General features: G+C 43.1%; 1 protein-coding gene across 1 annotated transcript; it reads left to right on the top strand.

The window, feature by feature from the left end:
• Nucleotides 1-690: 690 nt before the first annotated feature.
• FGG (fibrinogen gamma chain) lies at nucleotides 691-14,708 on the top strand. Its single transcript, XM_085875278.1, has 10 exons — nucleotides 691-808; nucleotides 947-985; nucleotides 1,501-1,684; nucleotides 1,963-2,056; nucleotides 9,055-9,191; nucleotides 9,309-9,439; nucleotides 9,750-9,928; nucleotides 10,021-10,171; nucleotides 12,398-12,524; nucleotides 12,784-14,708. Exons 1-10 carry the CDS (start codon nucleotides 758-760, stop codon nucleotides 12,939-12,941), a joined length of 1,251 nt encoding a protein of 416 aa, XP_085731404.1. The 5' UTR covers nucleotides 691-757; the 3' UTR covers nucleotides 12,942-14,708.
• The last annotated feature ends 6,462 nt before the right edge of the window (nucleotides 14,709-21,170 follow it).

Genomic DNA, 21,170 nt, shown 5'->3' with positions numbered 1-21,170 from the left:
GCGTATAAAAAAATAGTGTGGTAGATAAAAACATTAGAAAGGAAAAAATAACTTGCACCAAAAACTTTAACATTTTCACGCTCACGCTCACACTGACGCTGACGCTCACACCGGGGGTATCGCTATAGCTCTCTGTTCTTCGAACAGGCGAGCTAAAAACCATAAGTTGATAAACATTTTGCTTTACCTCTGTTATTGTTAGATTACAGGTTTGGAGTTAACGATGATCCAGAATTTTTTAAAACCTCATTTTTCCAGTCCACATGTAATGGATCCAGTAAATGAATGGTAATTTATGGTGTTTATATGGAAAAAAAGAGAAACACACACATACGCACACCTTGTAAAGCAGACTTGCACACATTCCTTGCTTGTAAACAACTGTTTATGATGGAATTATATTTTGTGTTGCATTTCCGAAAGTTTCATGACATTTTAAAATGATCTAATATTCAATCTACATTTATATGCTAGTACGTGTCACCGCAGTGGCGTTTACAATAACATTGCTGCCGGTTATTCCTCTTATCAATATTTGATCAAACCACCAATATCTCCAGGATTATTTGGGATGCCTTTTGATCAATGTCACAAAAGACTCTTTGATGATTTCCCGACCTTTCAACGGCCACTGGAGTTTGGGAAATGCCGAGTGGAGGGCAAGGGGCGGCACACCATGACGTGGTGTTGGCGAATAGCAGTGTTTGCCTCCATCAATAAAAAGGTCGTCCTTAGTCCAGTGGCCAGTGTCGTCAAAATGCATCGCCTCTTGTTATTACCTTTCGCCTTCTTATTGGCTCAAGCACAAGTGAGTCTATTCTTTTGCTTCTTGCATTATCAAATCGATGAATAAATGATCAAATATATGAGTGTTTAACTTCACACTGATGTACAATGGACGGGCGCCATACACTATTTGATTCCATCTCATCATTTGTCTTTACAGGTCCTGGCCGACGATGGTTGCACCCCAGATCCCGAATTTGTAAGTGTTTTCTTCGGTCGGAATAATTTTGGGTGGCCGTTGCCTTGCCTTGCCCGTACTAAGTTTCCCCGTGTGCGTCAATATTTTTTGGGGGATTGTTAGCACACCCAGACTAGACCTGGCAGAGCAGAAAAGCTAATTTCCTCTCTGATGGTCATGTGTGAGCCAACTGGGTTTTACGTGACAAGCTATTAGTGATACAGTAATTTTCGAGACAATTTTGTTTTTCTTTTTCAGAAGCTTAGAATCCAAATTCACAACACTGGTGCCGTCAGCCACATCTGAATCACAACCTCTGTGGATGACAGTTGGCAATGCCCGTACTCACTGCAAACTATTTGCGTGTGTCACAATCGAATTGTCACAATTGACCAGGTTCCTGGTTATTGTGGTTGTTGGTGATCTAAACAATAGGCCGAAGGTTAACACAATGTCAGGAATATTTCTGAAAAGGATGTCAGCTAGTAAATGTACATCATTCAAATTCTAAATGACACACCGATACTTCCACCCAGGGAGAGTCATGTCCGACGCACTGCGGAGTGGCAAATGTGCTGAGCAAGTACCACACGCACATGCAGGACGGTGCAACCACTGCTAAGGAAGACATAACAAAGCTCGAGGATCAGCGAGAAAAGCTGGAGATAAACATCAATACGATACATGAAGACAGCAATCACGTTACGACGGAGACGCAGAGTAAATCGCTCCGGATTCATATTTTCCATGCTGTGTTTGTGCTTTAAAACAGGCATTAGCAATAGATGTTCATGTAACATATGTGAAGGAGCATGAGAGTGAACAGGCCAAGGTTTTGACAATTTTGATATCTTTTTTTCATCTCTGCACCCACAACATTGACAGATGACAAAAGAATTAAAAAAAATATTTTTTTTAAACTTAAACTTGGGCTTTGAGATTTCCGGATGTTCACATCGAACACATCATTTACACTAAACTTGTTGCGCCATCCTCAGACTTGAGAAGCAAAGGATATGACAGCATTGAGTTGATCCTGGAACAAGTTAAAATATTGGAATCCGTCTCATTAAGCCATGACAACCAGATCAAGTGAGTACCATAACTATGACAACTCCTACCTTATCAGAAAACAAGGAAATAATATTCATAATTCGATATTCGAAATTGGTTTATAGAGTCTGGTATCTAGCTAGCTCTGCTCACTAAGATTTCCAACAATGGCATCCAAGCTTGTCTCCTAAAATGGCTTGCACATTTCTTCCATGTATGTAAGCACTACAATGCTGTGTGTATGGAATCCTTTCTCCTACTCTTCCTTTGGGGGCTGGTCACTCAGGGGAGTGTCCGGGATCAACTCTTATTTTTTTACCGTCACCAAATGAGAGGGTATTGCATTTGGGTCCGTTTGTTTGTTCGTCTGTCTGTTTGTTTGTCCATACAGAATGTGCTAACATAGGCCACAAACGCCATCTAGTGGTAGCCAGTAGTACATGTTCTCTTTTTTCAACCGAGTACATCTATAAAGTATATACAATAAGAATATGACGACGTCTATAAAAAATGTACAATTAGAATACGAGTACGTCCATAAAGTATGTACAATTAGAATGCGAGTACATCTATAAAGTACTAGACGACCCGTGAACCCATTGGGTTCCCGTTGTGACAGCGATTGATGAAAAAAAATCATTAAAAAAAAAAACAGAAAAAAACATAGCTCCAGCAAACTGCTGAGATTGTTTGCATTGATCAAATAATCCCGAAGAGAACTTCACTGAATCGGGCATTGATTTTTTCATAATTTTTTGTTGCCCAATTTGAACGAAACTTGATACTGCACACCGCAGGAGAATTGTGAGTAAGGTGGCCCTAAAATTTTTGCGCTATCGTGTTTCGTTTTGGCTGTATTTTGGGAACATACATATACATACATACATATATACATATATTCAAGATGAGAGTTTTAGTAATAAACTAGACGAACCGTGAACCCGTGATAAAAAATAATTTCAAAAAAACAAAACAAAAACAAAGATAGGTCCAGCAAACTATACTGTTGAGGTTGTTTGTAATGATCAAATAATCCCGAAGAGAACTTCACTGAATCGGGAATTCGTTTTTTAATAATTTTTTTCGTTGCCTGATTTGAATGCTGATATTGCGCGTCAATGTGAAAAGAAAAACGGAGAAAAGAAAGTCGAAGAAATTATTGTGCGTAATCTTCTAAACACAATTTTATTTATTAATGAACACGGTAGTATTAGATCAAAACGGCGATGTTTATTTTATGATTAAAAATAAATCGATCTTTGTTGTCTATACTCTATACCAAATGTTTGAGATTTTAAAATAAATAATTTCAAGAAAAAAAAACTAGAGTAATTCGACTGCGTGCAGTCGATGGGTATGCCTCCGCTCTCCCGCACAAACAATTGAGTATTGGCATATTTGACCCTTGACCTTTATAATATCTGGCCCAAAATCTAATAAGTTAATTGCCCTGTCTAACTTTATTTTTGAACCAAGTTTGATAAAATTCTGTCCAATATTTCTTGAGTTAGGGAGTAAACAGTAAAATTTCAGAGTTTGACCTTGACCTTTGACCTTTATCACATCTGGCCAAAAATCTAATCACTTAATTGCCCTGTCTAACTTTACCTTTTTACCAAGTTCGATGAAATTCTACAATTTACTTCTTGAGTTATCGCGTAAACGAAAACCTGGACGGACGGACGGACAACCCGGAAAGATAATGCCTCCGGCACCCTTGGTGGAGGCATAAAAAAGATAGGTCCAGCGAACTATACCGCTGAGGTTGTTTGCATTGTCAAATAATCCCGAAGAGTACTTGACTGAATCGGGAATTGAATTTTTAATCATTTTTTTCGTTGCCCGATTTGAACAAAACTTGATACTGCACACTGCAGGAGAATCATTATTGGCCTTGCAGTCCTATGCTTCCTCAAATCTGCTGTTGCCATGTCTTCCCATCATTGCCCATTGCCCTCCCACGCCCCGCCAGGATGCACGTGCCAATTCCCAACAAGCCATATCTTGTGACCCTTTCAACTGTTCTTCATACTTTTGTCTCCCTTTTTTCCCCACTGTTGAATTGCCTCGTCCCATCTTGCTCTTTCCTACTTTCATTAAAGTGGCAGCTAACCGCCATTTCGTTTTGTCATTTTGATGATGTTTGTCACATCCTCTTTCCCCTCTCTCTCCATCTGCAATTTTTTTTACCTCCACCACTAAAGGTGGATGGAGGTTATGTTTTCACTCCTGTTTGTCTGTCTGTCTGTGAACAGGATATCTCAAAAAGTTATGGATGGATTCAGATGAAAGTTGGTGGACAGGTTGGGTGTGTGACAAGGAAAAATTGTTCCGATTTTGTTAAGATTCGGGTCCGGATATGAGAATTTTAAAAATGATTCTTCACAATTGAGATCTGGCCAAAAACTATTTGTAGCACAATATTTGAAAAAGTTGTGGACGGGTTATGACCAAACTTGGTGGATGAGTTGGATCGGTGACGAGAACAAGCTGATTCGATTTTGGTAAAGGTACAGATGCATATCTGGCCTATCAGTGGAATACAAAATGCAAGCTGTTCAGCCTGGCCGAGGTGAACGCTCTACCGAGTGCTGTTTTAGTATTTTGTCTGTATCTATCTTGTTCTTGGCCGTCACATCTGTTTGCTGCTTATCCTCTTGTTCTTCAATTGGCTGTCTTCCTGTCATGTCTGTATGTCTGTCATTTGCCTGTTTGTGTAATTTGTCCACCTGTTGTCTCTGACCTTTACCTGACCTCTAATTGCCAAAACCCTTCCTTGACCTCTACAATATCAAAGCAGGTCATCTATTAATTACAGAAATGTTTAATGTTTGACTCGCTCGCTTCTCGCATCCCAATCATATATATACATACCCCTCTCCCAATCCCTATTCTTATCCCCTTCTAACCTCCTTTTCTTTCTTTCTCCACTCATTTCACCCTCCCTGATGCAACTTTGTCTCCCACAACCATGCGCACATCAGAAATGCTCCAATAATGATGGGAGACATGAGTGTAAATGTTGGAGCAGAGCAACATTATAATATTGTAGCAGACTTGGGATTTGGGGAAAGGAACAGCAGAGGAGACAAATTAAAACATTTCTGTTAGGATAACACATTGTCTATTCTGAACATATGGTTTCAGCAGACAAAAAGAAAGTTATAATTGGAAATGGCCTGCAGATATAAAGAGGAAGGGTATTGACTCCATCATGAAAAAAATAAAAATAACACTGAACAACAAAAATTTTTTACTGGAGATGTGTAAAGTGATTTAGACTAATTTGGGTACGCTGATTTCAAAAATCATAACCGTTTTGCTGTATCACGTCAGGATTTTCAGTAACAGAAATATTCCCATTGCCTCGAAGTCAGGATTTCAATGAAATCTACAAAAATTCATTTATTTCATCATGAATGCTTCAAAATTATAGAAATTACAGAAAAACTCCACTAGAATGGAATTAAAAATGCTTTAGGCATTTGGCTTTGCGTTTGTGCTGCTCTGTGTCAGTTTCACGATGCAGGAACCAGCAGAAATCGCCCATCATGTTCGGGTTGTGCCGCCCTTGGTAACGCGTCTCCATGAGTGAAATCTCTTGGTGGAATCGCTCGCCGTGCTCGTCCGAGACTGCTCCCAAGTTGTCAGGGAAGAAGTTCAGGTGCTGGTGTAGGAAATGGATTTTCAGGGACATCCTGGAGCCAAGTTTCCTGAAGGACTCCAGCAGCTGCTGCACTATTTCTTCATAGTTGTCCGCGCGCTCGTTCCCCAAGAAGTTGTCCGTCACAGCTTTGAAGCTCCTCCACGCTGCCAGCTCTTTGGGGTTTAGAGTTGTCGGAAAAGTTTCGTCCTTCATAATCTGTCGGATTTGCGGTCCAACAAAGACACCAGCCTTGATCTTGGCCTCCGACAAGGTGTTGCCAAACTTTTCCTTGAGGTATAAAAACCCACGCCCATTCAGATCCATTGCCCGTACAAAACTTTTCATCAAGCCGAGCTTTATGTGGAGTGGTGGAAGGAAAACCTTGGCTGGGTCGACAAGGGCGACATGCTTCACGTTGTGTCGACCAGGTACATGCTCTTTTCGCTCTTCCCAATCTTTCTTCGTCCAGTGATTCTTGTCGTCTCTGCTATCCCAGAGACAAAGGAAGCACATGTATTTCGTGTAGCCTGACTGCAGCCCTAACAACAGCGCCACCACTTTCAAGTCTCCGCAGATGTGCCAGTTGAAGTCATTGTACTTGATGGAATCAAGCAGCTGCCGCATAGTCTCATAGGTCTCTGTCATGCCGAACGCGTGAGCCAGTGGGACTGATGGTTTCTCGTTGCCATTGTGGAGCAAAACAGCCTTCAAGCTGTTCTTCCCCGAGTCGATGAAGAGGCGCCAGTCTGCAGGATCGTGATCACACCCAAGTTCTTTCAACAGACCGTTGATGTCACTGCAGAATGTCATCGTGTCTTCCATCTCAAAGAACTCAGCCATGTCTCTGTGACGTGCTCTGAACAAGGATATCTTGGTGTTAGGTTCAAGTAGATTCCACTGCTGCAGCCTTGATCCAAGCAGCTCTGCCTTCGCCTTTGACAGCGAGAGATCTCTTACAAGATCATTGAAGTCTCCCTGGTTCAGAAGGTGTGATTCTTGAGTGTCGGGTTCAAAAGGTTCATCATCACCATCCTCTTCACCACTGCTTACAGCTATGTTCTGATCAGCTGGAGGTGTTGGAACGGGGTTCTCGTCATCATGAGGCACAGGTTTACGAGCAGAGACGCAGTCAGCGTACTTGATGTGACCTTTAGTCTTCTTGTTGAAGCCGGCGATGCTTGTGCAGCAGAAATAACAATCATCATGATGATTCTGCGGCTCACGCCATATCATGGGCACCGCAAATGGCATGCTCGCGCGCTTGCCCACCAACCACTGAGTCAAGGTTGTGTGACAGCTTGTGCAGCAGATGTGTGGTGCCCAGCTCTGTTCTTGGTCCCCCACCTTACACCCGAAGTAGTGAAAGTAGGCGGCCTTCATTTTCACTGCTGTAGATATACTTCGCTGTTGATCTTTTTTGGTATACCGACCACAGACATAACAGAAGTTGTCAGGATGATTGGTACAGGAACGCCTACTCATCTTTATCTGAAAGAAAGAAATATAACACAAGTTAACAACAATTGTACGAAATAGACATGTTAAAGACATATGTAAATTTCATTGAAATCCTGACTTCTAGGCAATGGGAATATTTCTGTTCCTGAAAATCCTGACGTGATACAGCAAAACGGTTATGATTTTTGAAATCAGCGTACCCAAATTAGTCTTAATCACTTTACACATCTCCAGTAAAAAAAAATTTTTGAAATTTGTTGCTCAGTGTAATCAAAGATTCAGAAAAAGTGCCAAACAAGGAAAAACATATCCATCGGCAGATATCAACTCAGATCACAACCCAGTAGTGGGAACTGTGAAACTCAAGCAAAACGTAATGAATAAAGCAAAACAAAGGGTGCATTGGGACATGGGTACCCTAAGGTAACCAGAATTGCAGGCAAGGTTTGCATCGGAGGTCAAAATCAGATACGAAATGCTCCAGGTGGAATGTGTAAACCAATATCCACAAGAGGAGAAAGAAAGAGGAGATCTGAAAAGCAGATCAACTGAAAAGCAGCAGCAATACCTGAAAGAAAGTGTGCCGAGGACAACACAAGAAATAGTACCTAAAAGGAGAAATATGAAAAGGAAACTATATGGATGGAAGACAGCACTCTGAAGTTGATGAGAGAAAGGTAAAAGACAATTTGTTGATTAGCAATAGATGCTGTTATGGCAAGGGTATGCATGGGTAAATGTGGATAGAATGTAAAAAGGCAAAAGAGGAGTGCTTGACATTTGTAGACAGACAGACGGAAAAGTGAACCGATTGCTTAACTCCGCCATTCGCTTTGCGTGCACGGGGGTAATAACATCAGGTGATGCTCCTGATACAGTGTACGGTACTAACAGCAGAATCACTCGAGCAGCTGCAAGAGATAGTGAGGGCAGTGAATCAGGAAGGTAAAGGATATGGAATGAAAAAATCAACAGAAAAACAACGAAGACAATTGTGATAGGTAAACAGCAAGATAGATCAGTACTGGAAATCCCAGAAGATACCAATAGTTTGGAACAAGTAACCAAGTTTCCCTCCTGAGTTACCTTCTGTAACCATCTTGTCCACCCTATGCATCCTCTCCTGCCCCCCATTCCTCCCCATACCCATTGTTCTGTCCTCGACCTTTCCCTTCAACTCTTCTGTTGGTGTTCCCCTCTCTCTCTACTGTTCCTTCTGTCCTGATCCGTGCAGTGTATGAGCTCTTCCACGAGCCACGACTATGTATCCAAAAAAAACAAGGTTTGTACATCTTGGCTGTATGATAACAGAGAATGGGATATGTGACACAGAAATCAGAAGACAAACAGAAATAGATGAAGTGCTTTCAGAAGTTTATATCTCAACAAATTAGCACACAAATGAGGGTAAGAATAGCTAAATGTCACATGTGGTCAATATTTCTCGATGGATCAGATACGTGGACATTAGTAGCCAGTGGTAAGTGGGTTGGAGGATTTCGAGATGTGGATGTTCAGAATCTTCTGGAAATGAAGAAGTCTTAAGGACAGTTATGCAGAGCAGAAGCATGTTGGATACCAAGTATGACTGCATATCAGAATAACTATTGGATGGCAAGAGAGCTAGAGGCAGACCAAGAATCGCTTGAATGGCAAATGTAGAGCAGTTGGCTGGACCGAGCATTGTGGAACATCCAAGGTTAGCAGCCGGACGAACGGCCTGAAGCTCCATGGTAGTCAACCTCCTGGATGAAGAGGACAACTGCCTGACCTGATGCTTCAGTCATAAATAGATGACCCCTAATTGCACTAAAATTTGTTGGGACCAAAAACTGAGCTGTAGAGTCTCGACTAAACTTTTATTCTCTCTCACAAGCCCATCGTGAGGCAAAAGAGTCGACCACAACCTTTGTACGGACCCTTTTATGTGTAGAGAGCTGGTGGAGTTGTACAAGACCAACCAGGAACAATCCAGAACACTGCAGGCCAAGCTCGTCAGCATAGTGGATACCTGCAAGCGGTCTTGTGTCGACAAGACTGAGGAGTCCATCTCACCAATTACAGGGAAAGGTGAGTTTGCTCACAACAAACAAACTTTCCAAACAGAGACTTTCTCGGAATAATGCAGTATCCGATCAGAGTTTATGCACAGCTCCACCTGTCTCAAACCTCTTGGTTTTGTTTCAGATTGCCAGCAGATCGCTGATAATGGGGGCACTCAGAGTGGCTTGTACAATGTGAAACCCACCAAAGCCAAGAGTCCCTTCCTCGTTTACTGCGAGATAGACCGTGGGATTGGTTGGACGGTCATCCAGCACGTAAGGCACTCTATTACTCAGCGATTCGAACAATATCGTGTCAGACTATGCTGATCCTGCAGATTGCTCTTCTCAATCTGTTGATCTCTATTTCACTAAGTGTTTCTGTAACAATGCACAATGAGCTATTTACAGTTACCTTTGTTGTGTTCAGCTCACTGTGGAGTTTTTGAGTCACTTTGCGAACTCCTTTCCGCAGCATACCAAATCCTTCCTGCAGCACAGTACTTCAACCGACACATTTGTCATTGCTGTGTTTGCTTGTCCATTTAATTCTGTTGTGTACCTTATCCCCCCCACCCCATCCCAGCGCCAAGATGGAAGTGTGAATTTCTCTCGAGGGTGGAATGCTTATCGAGAGGGCTTTGGGTACCTCTCACCCACAATGAACTCCGAGTTCTGGCTCGGAAATGAGAAAATGCACCTGCTGACTACACAGGATCAGTACCGGCTGCGCGTTGAGCTCACTGACTGGGACGGAGAAAAACGGTGCCTGCTCCCAGTGAAATGCATAAGTTCCAACAAGTAATTGCTTCATGTTTTTGTCCAATAGCTTCAATAAATCTTCTTTCTTCTTGCAGCTACGCAGACTACGGTCACATGAAGATTGGACCCGAAGATGACAGTTACCGCTTATTTTACTCCGTGTACCTGGAAGGAGATGCTGGTGATTCTTTCGATGGATTCGATTTTGGAGACCATCCCAGTGACAAGCAATTCACCTCTCACCTGGTACTTGAATGGCCTATCATACTTTGACTAGATAACCAACATTAAAATTTCAAGAAACATTCAATGCAATCAGTTTAACTCTCAAACCCATAAAATGTCAGTCATCCATCTGTTCATTTGTTCCATCTGTTCAAACGGCTCACATTATTATGGACTAACAGGTAACCCCCAACCCCAAGACATCAATCACCTCCCCACTCCGAGTCTTCAACCCCTCGTCCCCAAAGCCTCAACTTCCCCCCCCCCCCCTTTCTTCCAGTTCTTCAATGCAAGAGGGCATTCTTAAATCACGACATATTATTTATTTATTACCTCATTGAAATTGTGGCATATTTAACTCTTTTTTTTTTTCCCCTCCCCTATCCACATTATTATGCCATTACCAACTTCACTCCCTCCCACCTCCTCATAACCTGCCTTCCTCCCTTCCTTCACAACTTCTCCTTTGACCCCATTCATAATCTTGGTAATAGTGAGATGTATCTCGTGAGAACAATTATCCAAACCATCTTCAGGTCCCCATTCACATCACGACATATATCCCGTGGAAATGCCACTCTCAAGTGATTGTGAGTCGCCGAAGTGTGTTTATAAATCATCCTAAATTACTTATGTGCCACATGATGCATACACGTGTAGTCGTGTACACACACACAGTGTTAAAATTTAATAACGACGAAATAACATTGAATTCATAATCTCGTGAGATTCCGTCATCTTGCGTTATGTGCGATGGAGGGACAGACAGAGACTGACAAAGGGTATTGTTGTATAGACTCGTATAAAACCCCATCAAAAATGACAGAATGCAATTATTTTATTCAAAATATTCAGGGAGACTGAAAGAAAAGATGTTTCACAGCAAGAAGCGTTATTTTAAAACACTACATGTACAGATGTGATAATAGTTTCTTGATCTTCTGAGACGTTTCATTTCGATGGTACAGCCTCGCGAGCGTGCCAAAGTCTGAAGCCTCAGCCTAGCGTCAGGCATCCTTACCATCTTTATTTATTAGACATCCTACGGACGTAAATGAACACTCGTTTTACTCTGCGCGTGTTCCATATCACGTGCAGATAGTTTCACTTCCCTGTGCCTTATATTTATTGTTATTTAAAAACGTTTCTGTACACCGCTGTTGATGCCCAGTTGCAAGTCACCGTCTACATTTCCAATATAAGAGATGTAATTACTCTTTTATGAAAAATATTTTTTTATTTTTTTTTTCCTGAAAAAAATAGACCATAGTGAACCCACAGTCGTGTTAAAAGATTGGGGTTTTAAACCCTACTTAAATCGTCCTAACGAAGGGGGACAAACAAATACACACTGTGTTTTATATCAGTAGATAGTATGGGTGTTCAAACAATTCTACAATGAGTGTTCAAACAATTCTACAAACAAGATACTCGCAGTCGTCCAATATGTGCCATATAACTTTTGAACAACTCCTCTACTGTATGTTATGGGGTTTAGAAAGGGATATTGTAGTGTGCAGAAACAGTGCAATTTAAGGGGGTTTCACACATACATTAGATTTTCTATTCATTGCATATTGTCCCAGCTGCTCTGGCGTATGTTCCCATACCTAACCTAACACATACACGAATGACATGGATCTTAGAAGACAACAATTTACTTTGAACGCAAATGACAAGAGATAAACATCACCAAAACAGGGGATGTGAACCCAGGGTTCAGATGTGGACCCCAAATAGGCCATCCTGCTTCAAGGACAATGTTTGGGGTGGGATGTCATGGTTGGTGTACAAGCCTCAGCTGCAATTTTCCATTAACAACACACACACACACACACACACACACACACACACACACACACACACACACACACACACACACACACACACACACACACACACACACACACACACACACACACACACACACACACACACACACACACACACACACACACACACACACACACACTAGGTGTTCAATTTTACCTCCAACCCCATTAGTGTCAGAATTTGCACAGGCCACCAGAACACAAAGGCCTGCTTTTGCCACACTGTTTTCAATTCTGAAATGTGATCCCTTGCCTATGAAGAATTACATCACTGATGATAGGTACAAATATGTTGCAGAAATGACATCGGTGATAAAGGTTTGAGCGAGTATCAAGGTAGTCATCAGTGGGTAGGTAGAGAAAGGCATGTTCTGATGCTGCCCATTTTCAGCCTGATTGTTTTTTTTTGTGACAGGGTATGCTATTTAGCACTTACGACAGCGACAATGACAAGTACGATGGAAATTGTGCGGCACAGGACGGCTCAGGCTGGTGGATGAATCGCTGTCACGCTGCGCACCTCAACGGACAATATTATCCTGGTACGGACGAATGCATCCAACCCTCAATAGTTCCACAAATTACCACGTTTCCATTTTTTGCTCACAACTGGTTGATATAAAGTTTAAGTAAAATCGTTTTTCTTCCCCAATAACAAAATACGCTTGAAGAACATGTTCTACATTAGAAATGCAACGAACTTGCCATTTTTTTTTAATGTGGCAGCTTACTGCTCCGACTGCTCGGCCTCGTGTTACACGAAGCTTAATATATTGTGGTTGTGGTGATCCTTCTGCCCAGGCGGAATTTACGTCAAGGATGAGGAAGCCGGTATCTATGATAACGGCATCATCTGGGCGACGTGGCACGACCGCTTTTACTCTCTAAAAACAACGACCATGAAGCTGCTGCCAATGTTGCGGCAATTGGGTCAAGGCCAGAAGCGTGGAGACTACTAGTTCATCACAAAACGACCTCCACGTTAATAACATACCAGAGAAAAAGTCACAGCACCATGCACAAATTACCACCACCAACACAAACTACGAGTACAACAATGGAATAAAGAAAAAGGGAAACGCAAGTAAATCCACAAACCTTCCCATCATCGCTGCATCAATCTTGTTAGTGTGAGATGAAACCAAACAAAAAAACATACAAAAAACGATCCTGGTGTTTAATCCAATAGGAAAATACTTCTTGAGCATCCACATATTTTCCAGCTTCGGTTTGACTGAGATGGCTGGCCATATACTGTATTTGCCAACTTTGACCTTGAATGACTGGCCCTTTGAGCTTAGTTTTAACTTGGGCAGCCATTTATTTCCCTGTCTAGGAATAATGGTCAACTTAAGCCAAGGTCTATATTTGTGACCTTTGACCTACCTTGAGTCAATAATATTAGCAATTATAATCTTTTTTGGTGCAAGTGTTGCAGATTTTGCTGGTTTGTTTTATTTTTGCCTCAAAGAGCATGCTCCTCTGGACTGCAACTGGAAGAACTTGTTTTTGTTCAACTTAGATTTAGAAATGGCATGAAATTAATCCATGGAAGATGGGGACAATAGAAATGTGGCATGAAAACTTTGAATTAAAAACTTAGAAATGGCATGAAAACCACAATTTCAGTTACAATCATAGCAAGAAACGTTGTCACCACGTGGGAAAGATGGTAAATATCGATGAAAACAATGTCACACCTTCCTCCTGCATGCCTTGTCGATAAACTATTCCACAAATTACATGACTCCAGGTCCAATACACACGCAAAAGGAAAGGCATGTGGATATTGGGCAGTTTTTCGACAGAAGAATCCTGTCTTCCATCGAACACCCTCCATTGTCTTCGTCTTCCATCGAACACCCTCCATTGTCTTCGTCTTCCATCGAACACCCTCCATTGTCTTCGTCTTCCATCGAACACCCTCCATTGTCTTCGTCTTCCATCGAACACCCTCTATTGTCCCAGTCTTTCATCGAACGACCTCTATTGTCCCAGTCTTTCATTGAACGACCTCTATTGTCCCCCTGTTCCATCGAACACCCTCTATTGTTCCTGTCTTCCATGGAACCTTTCTATTGTCCCTGTCTTCCATCGAACCCTTCTATTGTCCCTGTCTTCCATCGAACCCCTCTATTGTCCCTGTCTTCCATCGAACCCCTCTATTGTCCCTGTCTTCCATCGAACCCCTCTATTGTCCCTGTCTTCCATCGAACCCCTCTATTGTCCCTGTCTTCCATCGAACCCCTCTATTGTCCCTGTCTTCCATCGAACCCCTCTATTGTCCCTGTCTTCCATCGAACCCCTCTATTGTCCCTGTCTTCCATCGAACCCCTCTATTGTCCCTGTCTTCCATCGAACCCCTCTATTGTCCCTGTCTTCCATCGAACCCCTCTATTGTCCCTGTCTTCCATCGAACCCCTCTATTGTCCCTGTCTTCCATCGAATCCCTCTATTGTCCCTGTCTTCCATGGAACCCCTCTATTATCCTCGTCTTCCATGGAACCCCTCTATTATCCTCGTCTTCCATCAAACACCCTCAATTGTCCCTGTCTTACCTGTCTATTGTCTCCATCTTACCGATAGCATTGTACAAATAAAGTCCAAACACCTGAAATGCCTTGTGTGCAACATGGTTACATTCGTCTAGATATTTTCATGTCAGTGGTTATACGGTGTCATTCGTTTTACAATACAAAGCAAAATAAAAGTTTTCTTCCCATTAAGTTCTTCAGAATTTATGGCTATTTGCATCACATGCTTTTCACAGCCAATCAGGCTAAAATATGGGTAAAATAGGGGTGCCTCCATAGCACCAAGCTGCAATTGATGCTTCATGATGCATTGTTTTCATTGAAGAACATGAAGAAGAAAAAATTGACAATTTGATTTACTTTTTTTCTTCCTAAAATTCTAGTTTCCCCTTTCAAGGCCAGACCACACGTGGGACAGAAACAAACACCCATTTTGCAATAGTGAACTCAGGCCCTCACCTGACCTTGCAGAGCTATCAAGCAGACCACTCGAATCTTGCACATCTCGGCAGATTTAAATCAAAACATGATAGGGCTAAAGCGGCTCGCTGACATCTAACGATAGATATCGTTTGGTTAGCTCGCCTTAAATCATTTTCTGTGCGCTTTATCTGCTTTTACAAAACTCAGAGCCAACGTATCGTTTCAAAAGTAGAACACAATGTCCTTGCTTTTGAAAAGCAAAATAGTGAGAACTAGAAGGGCACTCGGTAGAGCACATACCTCCACCCCACAATGTCTGATCCACGAGAACATATCGGGCCCAATACATTTTTTTTAAATGTCATGCTATACAGTACTATATCGTTTTTGGCCCCATCTTTCAATGGTGAAGAATCACTTTAAAAAATAAATAATTCTCGTATCCAGATCCAGATTCGGATCTTCACCAAAATCGAATCAATTAGTCCTTGTCACACACCCATTGTGTCCACCAAGTTTCTTCTGAATCCGTTTGTAACTTTTTGAGATGTTGTGTTCATCGACAAACAAACAGACAGACAGGGGTGAAAACATAACCTCCGCTCACCTCGGTGGCAGAGGTATCAATTTGATTTGAGCAACAAGCGTCACCGACACAGCAACGGATTACTGACAAAGGCAAAAAAAAAACATTTGGAGGAGAGAATGTCAGAATATGTAATCATTTCTCGCAATTCTATCATTCACAGACTGGTGTTGTATGTGTGTTTGTTTGTCGCGCTACTCCGACAGTGCTTGGCTGATTACATCCAGACTTGCTACATAGGATCAGCATGACCCCAATTAATGTATGGGGGCGTTTTAAAAAAACATCTTTGCCGGTGGTCTTGTGTGGGAGGGAAGGGGGAAGGAAATTCTCTATGTAAATGTGTATCGTGTAGCGCCGCCTCCAGGTGAAGGAGGGTATTACAAGTCCCCAACATTTACAGTATTGTTCAGTATTCCTGTCATCACATTTTCCAGTGCAGTGAGGTGAGAAGTTATACACCACCCAAATAAAGGTAGAACGTGTTCCATGTTTGGAAAAAGATCGCCAGCGGGTGGGTACTCTGCTGGTATATGTACATAATGAAGGGCTCAATAACATAAAGATGAAAAGACAAAAAAAAAAAACCCTGAACTTATACAATATTAAAATATCTTGATCCACTTTACCCACTCCCCACCCTACCCCCCACCCCAATCCAAAATAATCAACTGTAATAAATAAGAGGTTGTATGGCTGTATTTATGGTAGTAATATTGATTTGTCATCACCACACTGACCAACTGGGTGTGACCATTTTCCCCTTCACTCATCGAATGGTCACAGGACAAAACAACTGGGTGTGACCATTTTCCCCTTCACTCGTCGAATGGTCACAGGACAAAACAACTGGGTGTGACCATTTTCCCCTTCACTCGTCAAATGGTCACAGGACAAAACAACTGGGTGTGACAATTTTCCCCTTCACTCGTCGAATGGTCACAGGACGAAACAATTGGGTGTGACCATTTTCCCCTTCACTCATCGAATGGTCACAGGACGAAACAACTGGTTGTGACCATTTTTCCAGCATCGTTGTTCGTGTGTAGTGAAGTGTAGTGTATGGTGTCAAGTAATCCTGTACGTTTTGCTTGTTAATTTTTGACCACTATTTTTTTTTTTTTACATACCTTGTCGAGGCTCGTATGAGAGCTAACACAACGCACAGCAAGGGGGCATGAGACAAGAGGGGCGGGAGTGGGAGGGACAAAACAGTGGGGAACAGACACATTAGGTGAACTGTGGAAGGGAGAGGGATGGGGATGGGACGGGGAACATGGGGAAGAGAAGATGGACATTACAGGGACTTTCAGGAAGGAAAGCAGGGGAATTGAAGGAAGTGGGCTTGGGTGGATTATCGGTGGTAGAAAAGATCGAGGATGATAAGAGGTGGTGGTGAACAGCTGTTTTGAAAGCCTGGAGGGAAGAATGGGAAAGAATAGAGTGAGTGAGTTTATTCCAAAAGCGGGAAAAAAAGAGGAATGAAAGAGTGAAGGTGAGCAGCGATTCGTGATTTTGGTAGTTTTACCAGAAAGGGGTTATTGGCGGACCGAGAGCGCCCTGTGGAAATGTGGTGGGGACAAATCGTAGAGAGAGCAGGGGGGGGGGGCAAGGCTGGAGAGGAATCGGTAGAAGTCAGACAGACCACCGACCAACCTGTGGTGATTGAGTGAGAGGCCCAAAGACTCAGCCTCATTGCAGGAGATGCCGATGATCCTAAATGCCCTGGTTTCGACAGCGTGAAGCCGAGAAAGGTGGAAGGCAGGAGCACCAGCCCAGAGGGGAGAGCAGTACTCCATCAGGCTACGGATAAAAGCTTTGTAAGTGGTCAGGAGCTCAAGAGGGCCGAGGAAGGACTTTGCACGACGGAGGATTCCCAGTTGGCGACTGGCTTTTGAGGCGAGGTTGGAAATGTGACTTTCCCAGGAAAGGTCATGGCAGATAGTGAGACCCAGAAGCTTGAAAGAAAAGACTTCTTCCAGAGGATTGTTGAGAAAGTGGATGGGGGGGGGGGGTTCGAAACGGTCCTTTCGAAGAGACATATGAGAGTGTGAGATTTGTCTGGATTGAAAGACATGTTCCACGTGTTGGACCAGTTTGTGATTTTATCCAGATCTGCAGTGAGTGAAGAAGCTGCTGCTTGCCGGTCTGAGGGATGACAGATGGTACGGCAGAGGGTGGATTCGGCAGAGGGTGGAGTCATCAGCAAAGAGATATAGAGGATTTTCCAGAGAGTCGGAGAGATCATTGATGAAAACCAGAAAAAGAACAGGGCCCAGAACGCTACCTTGAGGAACTCCAGCCTGCACAGGAAGAGGGGATGAAAGAACTCCATTTAGGGCCACACCTTGACTGCGACAGGAGAGGAAGTCTGCGAGCCATGAGTGGAGATGGCCTTGGAGATATTATTTTATTCCTCACAAGCCAATACCACCCGTCGCTTCACTGATGGGAATATAAAGTGGGGCAGAAAAAGAAGGGGGAAGGAGAGAGGGGTGAGGGGGAGAGAGGAGTGGAGGGATAAGAGAGAGGAGTGAGGAAGAGTGAGGAGGCGAGGGGAAAGTGAAGGCAGACGTGCGGTAGAGCGTCAATTCCGATTCATACCGTCTCATCAAAATTATTCTGCACAGAATAATAAATAAATAATAGGGATGGGTGACGGATGGAAGCATCGGCGTGGATATGAAAGGGGCGTGAATGTAAGGATGAGTGGTCGCATGTGTCATGAGGTTCGTATACCTTGCGTGATCGAGAAATCGTCACACGACGTGCTCGCACCCGTTACGTGTGTGTGACGATGCCATATTTAAAGCCTGCCCTTGTCTCTCCAGGGAGGCAAAGGCAAGAATAAGATGTGAAATGTGCTACGTGCCGAGAATATGGGAGGGTGCTCCGTTCAACGAGGCGCGTCATGTGATAGAGGTTGTTGTCTCGTGTGCGGCAAAGTCTTGAACATTGGTCATCGCGTGGGAGACGAGGAATGTTTGTACGACCTCATCCTTGCTTCATAATTAACGAGTGTAAAATATGACGTCGAGATATGCTGTAGCAGCCTCCATCGCCCCTGTGAAGGCTTTGTCAGCATGCAGAATAAGTGACAAATACGATCACGAGACCTACGTCAACGACCTGTTGCGTACCCGCAGAGTCAGAGATAGCCCCAAATGTCGTCATAGATAGGTCATCGGTCAGTGCGACCATGTCCACACATACACGTTCCGTGTGAGCAACGCTACACGGTTGCAAGCTGCACCGAGAGCAGCACGTGTAAAACGCGAATTTGAATGTGTGAGATTCGAAACAGGTGCCTTCTTTGTCAGGATTAAGATCAAGGAATATTAAGGGAGAGAGAGATACGTGGGTCGGTCATTCAGTGTCAAATCAGCCAAAAAAATGAAATTCTGTGGTGACCGCCTCAGATTTTCCTGAAAATGTTCTCAAAGCTGCCTTTACATATACGAGGAAGGGTTTCCAAGTTATAGCTCAAAATTCCAAGTAGTGTCCGAGATATGGCCCTGCAAACACCATCTGCTTGATCACCAGCGCCCAGAGCAAAGACCTTGCCCGGCAGTGATGGCAGCGCCACCTCTCAGTAGTTGTAGTCCGAGCGATCACCCTTCCCTTTCCAGAGAGGGCCATCAAGGCCCCTCTTCCAGTCAGTTGGGATGTTGCCTGTGTTCCAGGCAGAGCACAGAACTGCATGCAACGACACGAGTGCAGCATTTCCACCAGCCTTGAGAAGTTCAGCATGGATGCCACAGATCCCAGGAGCTTTACCCCATTTAAACCGGTTCACCGCAGCATGTTTCCACAAACAAAGGTGGACCACAGTTGATTGGAGGGTCAGCAGTAAGGATAGCAACACCCGACATCCAACTCGACAGCTGGTGGATAAGCCTAGTACAGCCTCTCAAAGTAACCGGACCAGCGGGCCTTCACTTCGGACTCTTCTGTCATGAGCCCACCACCCCACCTGCAGTGCACCGAGGGACGGGCCTGGTTGAACGCAATGCACGACAAGAATCACTTGACCACCGGTGATGCTCCTACCCCCTCACAGATTCCTAACACATAGGCCTCCTTGTCCACCCTTAGTGCACGTACAGTTTTACGCCTCAGCTCCCTGAACAGCTCAGCTTTGCCTTTAAGCCTGGCCCTGTGACTGGTCAATGGTATCCAGTATCCTTTGAGACAAAATTCCTCCGCCCAACGGTGAGTTCCAAGACATCCAACAGCAACATCAAAGGATGGTGGTCTTGAAGGCACGCCACAACTCTTCAGTTTTCCCCAAAGCACCCAGACCCCCCAACTCCCCAATGAACCTGTTCGCACTCCTCAGCTACCGTCATCCTCGATTAGCTCACCTGGAATGTAGTTCCGTGGAGCTTATGGGATGGTGCTTCGTCTGATCGGAAACACTTGCAACTTCTCCGAATCTACATACACAATTTTGATGAATTTTTGCCACAACCTTCATCATCCAGTAATGCACCTACGTTTGATCACAGTTTGCAAAATAAAATAAAAATCTGGGTCTGAGGGGGTGTACAGTGGGGGGGGGTTGCCCCCCAAAATATGTATTTGCTTTCCACTCCAAAACTCGACACAATTTCGATGAAACTTGACTACAACCTTCATCACTCATGATGTACGAAAGCATGTTCACAGCATTAAAACAAACAAACAAAAAAAACAGGGTCTAAGGGAGTTTAATGGGGTAGGGCTTGCCCCCCCCCCCACAAAGAGGAATTTGTTTTCTTCTCAGAAACGACGTACACAATTCCAATTAAACTTGACCGCAGCCTTCATCACCCATGATGTACCAAAGTTTGATCACATTTAAAAAAATATTGCGGTCAAAGAGGGTGTAAAGGAGGGGTTGGGTTGCCCCTGTAGAAACATTTTATCATGATGGGTTTGGGGGTGATAAAATAAATAAATTGATGATGATTAAAACCTGATATTAAAATAAAATATATTAAACCTGAAGTAGAATGTACTCAAATATGATACGATTCTTTTAAGTATGTATCCATTTAGAATTAACATAATTATATTTCTCCTCTGTATGGAAAGATCACCTGTATATTAAATGTGTAAACAGGTTGAACTTTGCCAGTAAGTTGAATATAAAGAATAATTGCCTGTCATGTAGAATTTTGTATGGAAGACACAAACAAGTTGCAATGTGGATTTGAGAAGGTGTCCAGATGTATTCACAAAGCTCTGGTCGCTTCAAGATAATACATCTTCCCAGTTTTGGGAGAAGCAGAATGACTCTTAACCTACATAAGATGGAAACTTGTTTTAATGGCCATTAGGGTTGGTGTTTGACATCATTCTCGCATTCTGTGTGATTTTAAATATGTCTGTGTTTGAATATGTGTTCCAACCATTTAAGCAGGAGCTGTCAAAGCAGACTGAAAATAAGGTTCACCTAGAAATTGTCAAGACCAGGCGAACCGGCGTCGGCGTCAGAAAATTATAAAGAAACTGTGTCTCACTGGAAACTATATAAAGACGAAGATTCTCCGGTTATGTTGAGAGATCTGGAACTTGTATGTATTGTCCAGGATCTCCTGTGCTGGCACATATAATCTGTTTGTTTGTTCAATAAATGTTTTAAAATTGTGCTGACGTTCTGT

The sequence above is a fragment of the Eptatretus burgeri genome, chromosome 3, assembly GCF_056783735.1.
Source record: "Eptatretus burgeri isolate ZD-2024b chromosome 3, Ebu_testis_v1, whole genome shotgun sequence".
Classification (NCBI taxonomy): Eukaryota; Metazoa; Chordata; class Myxini; order Myxiniformes; family Myxinidae; genus Eptatretus; species Eptatretus burgeri.
The sequence above is the reverse complement of the archived record's forward strand: the minus strand, read 5'-3'. Positions and strand labels throughout refer to the sequence as shown.

Coding starts and splice junctions, on each gene's coding strand:
- FGG (XM_085875278.1), top strand. CDS start 758: ATGCATCGCCTCTTGTTATTACCTTTCGCCTTCTTATTGGCTCAAGCA. Junction 9,192..9,308: donor CTCACCAATTACAGGGAAAG/GTGAGTTTGCTC, acceptor GTTTTGTTTCAG/ATTGCCAGCAGATCGCTGAT. Junction 12,525..12,783: donor CAACGGACAATATTATCCTG/GTACGGACGAAT, acceptor CCTTCTGCCCAG/GCGGAATTTACGTCAAGGAT.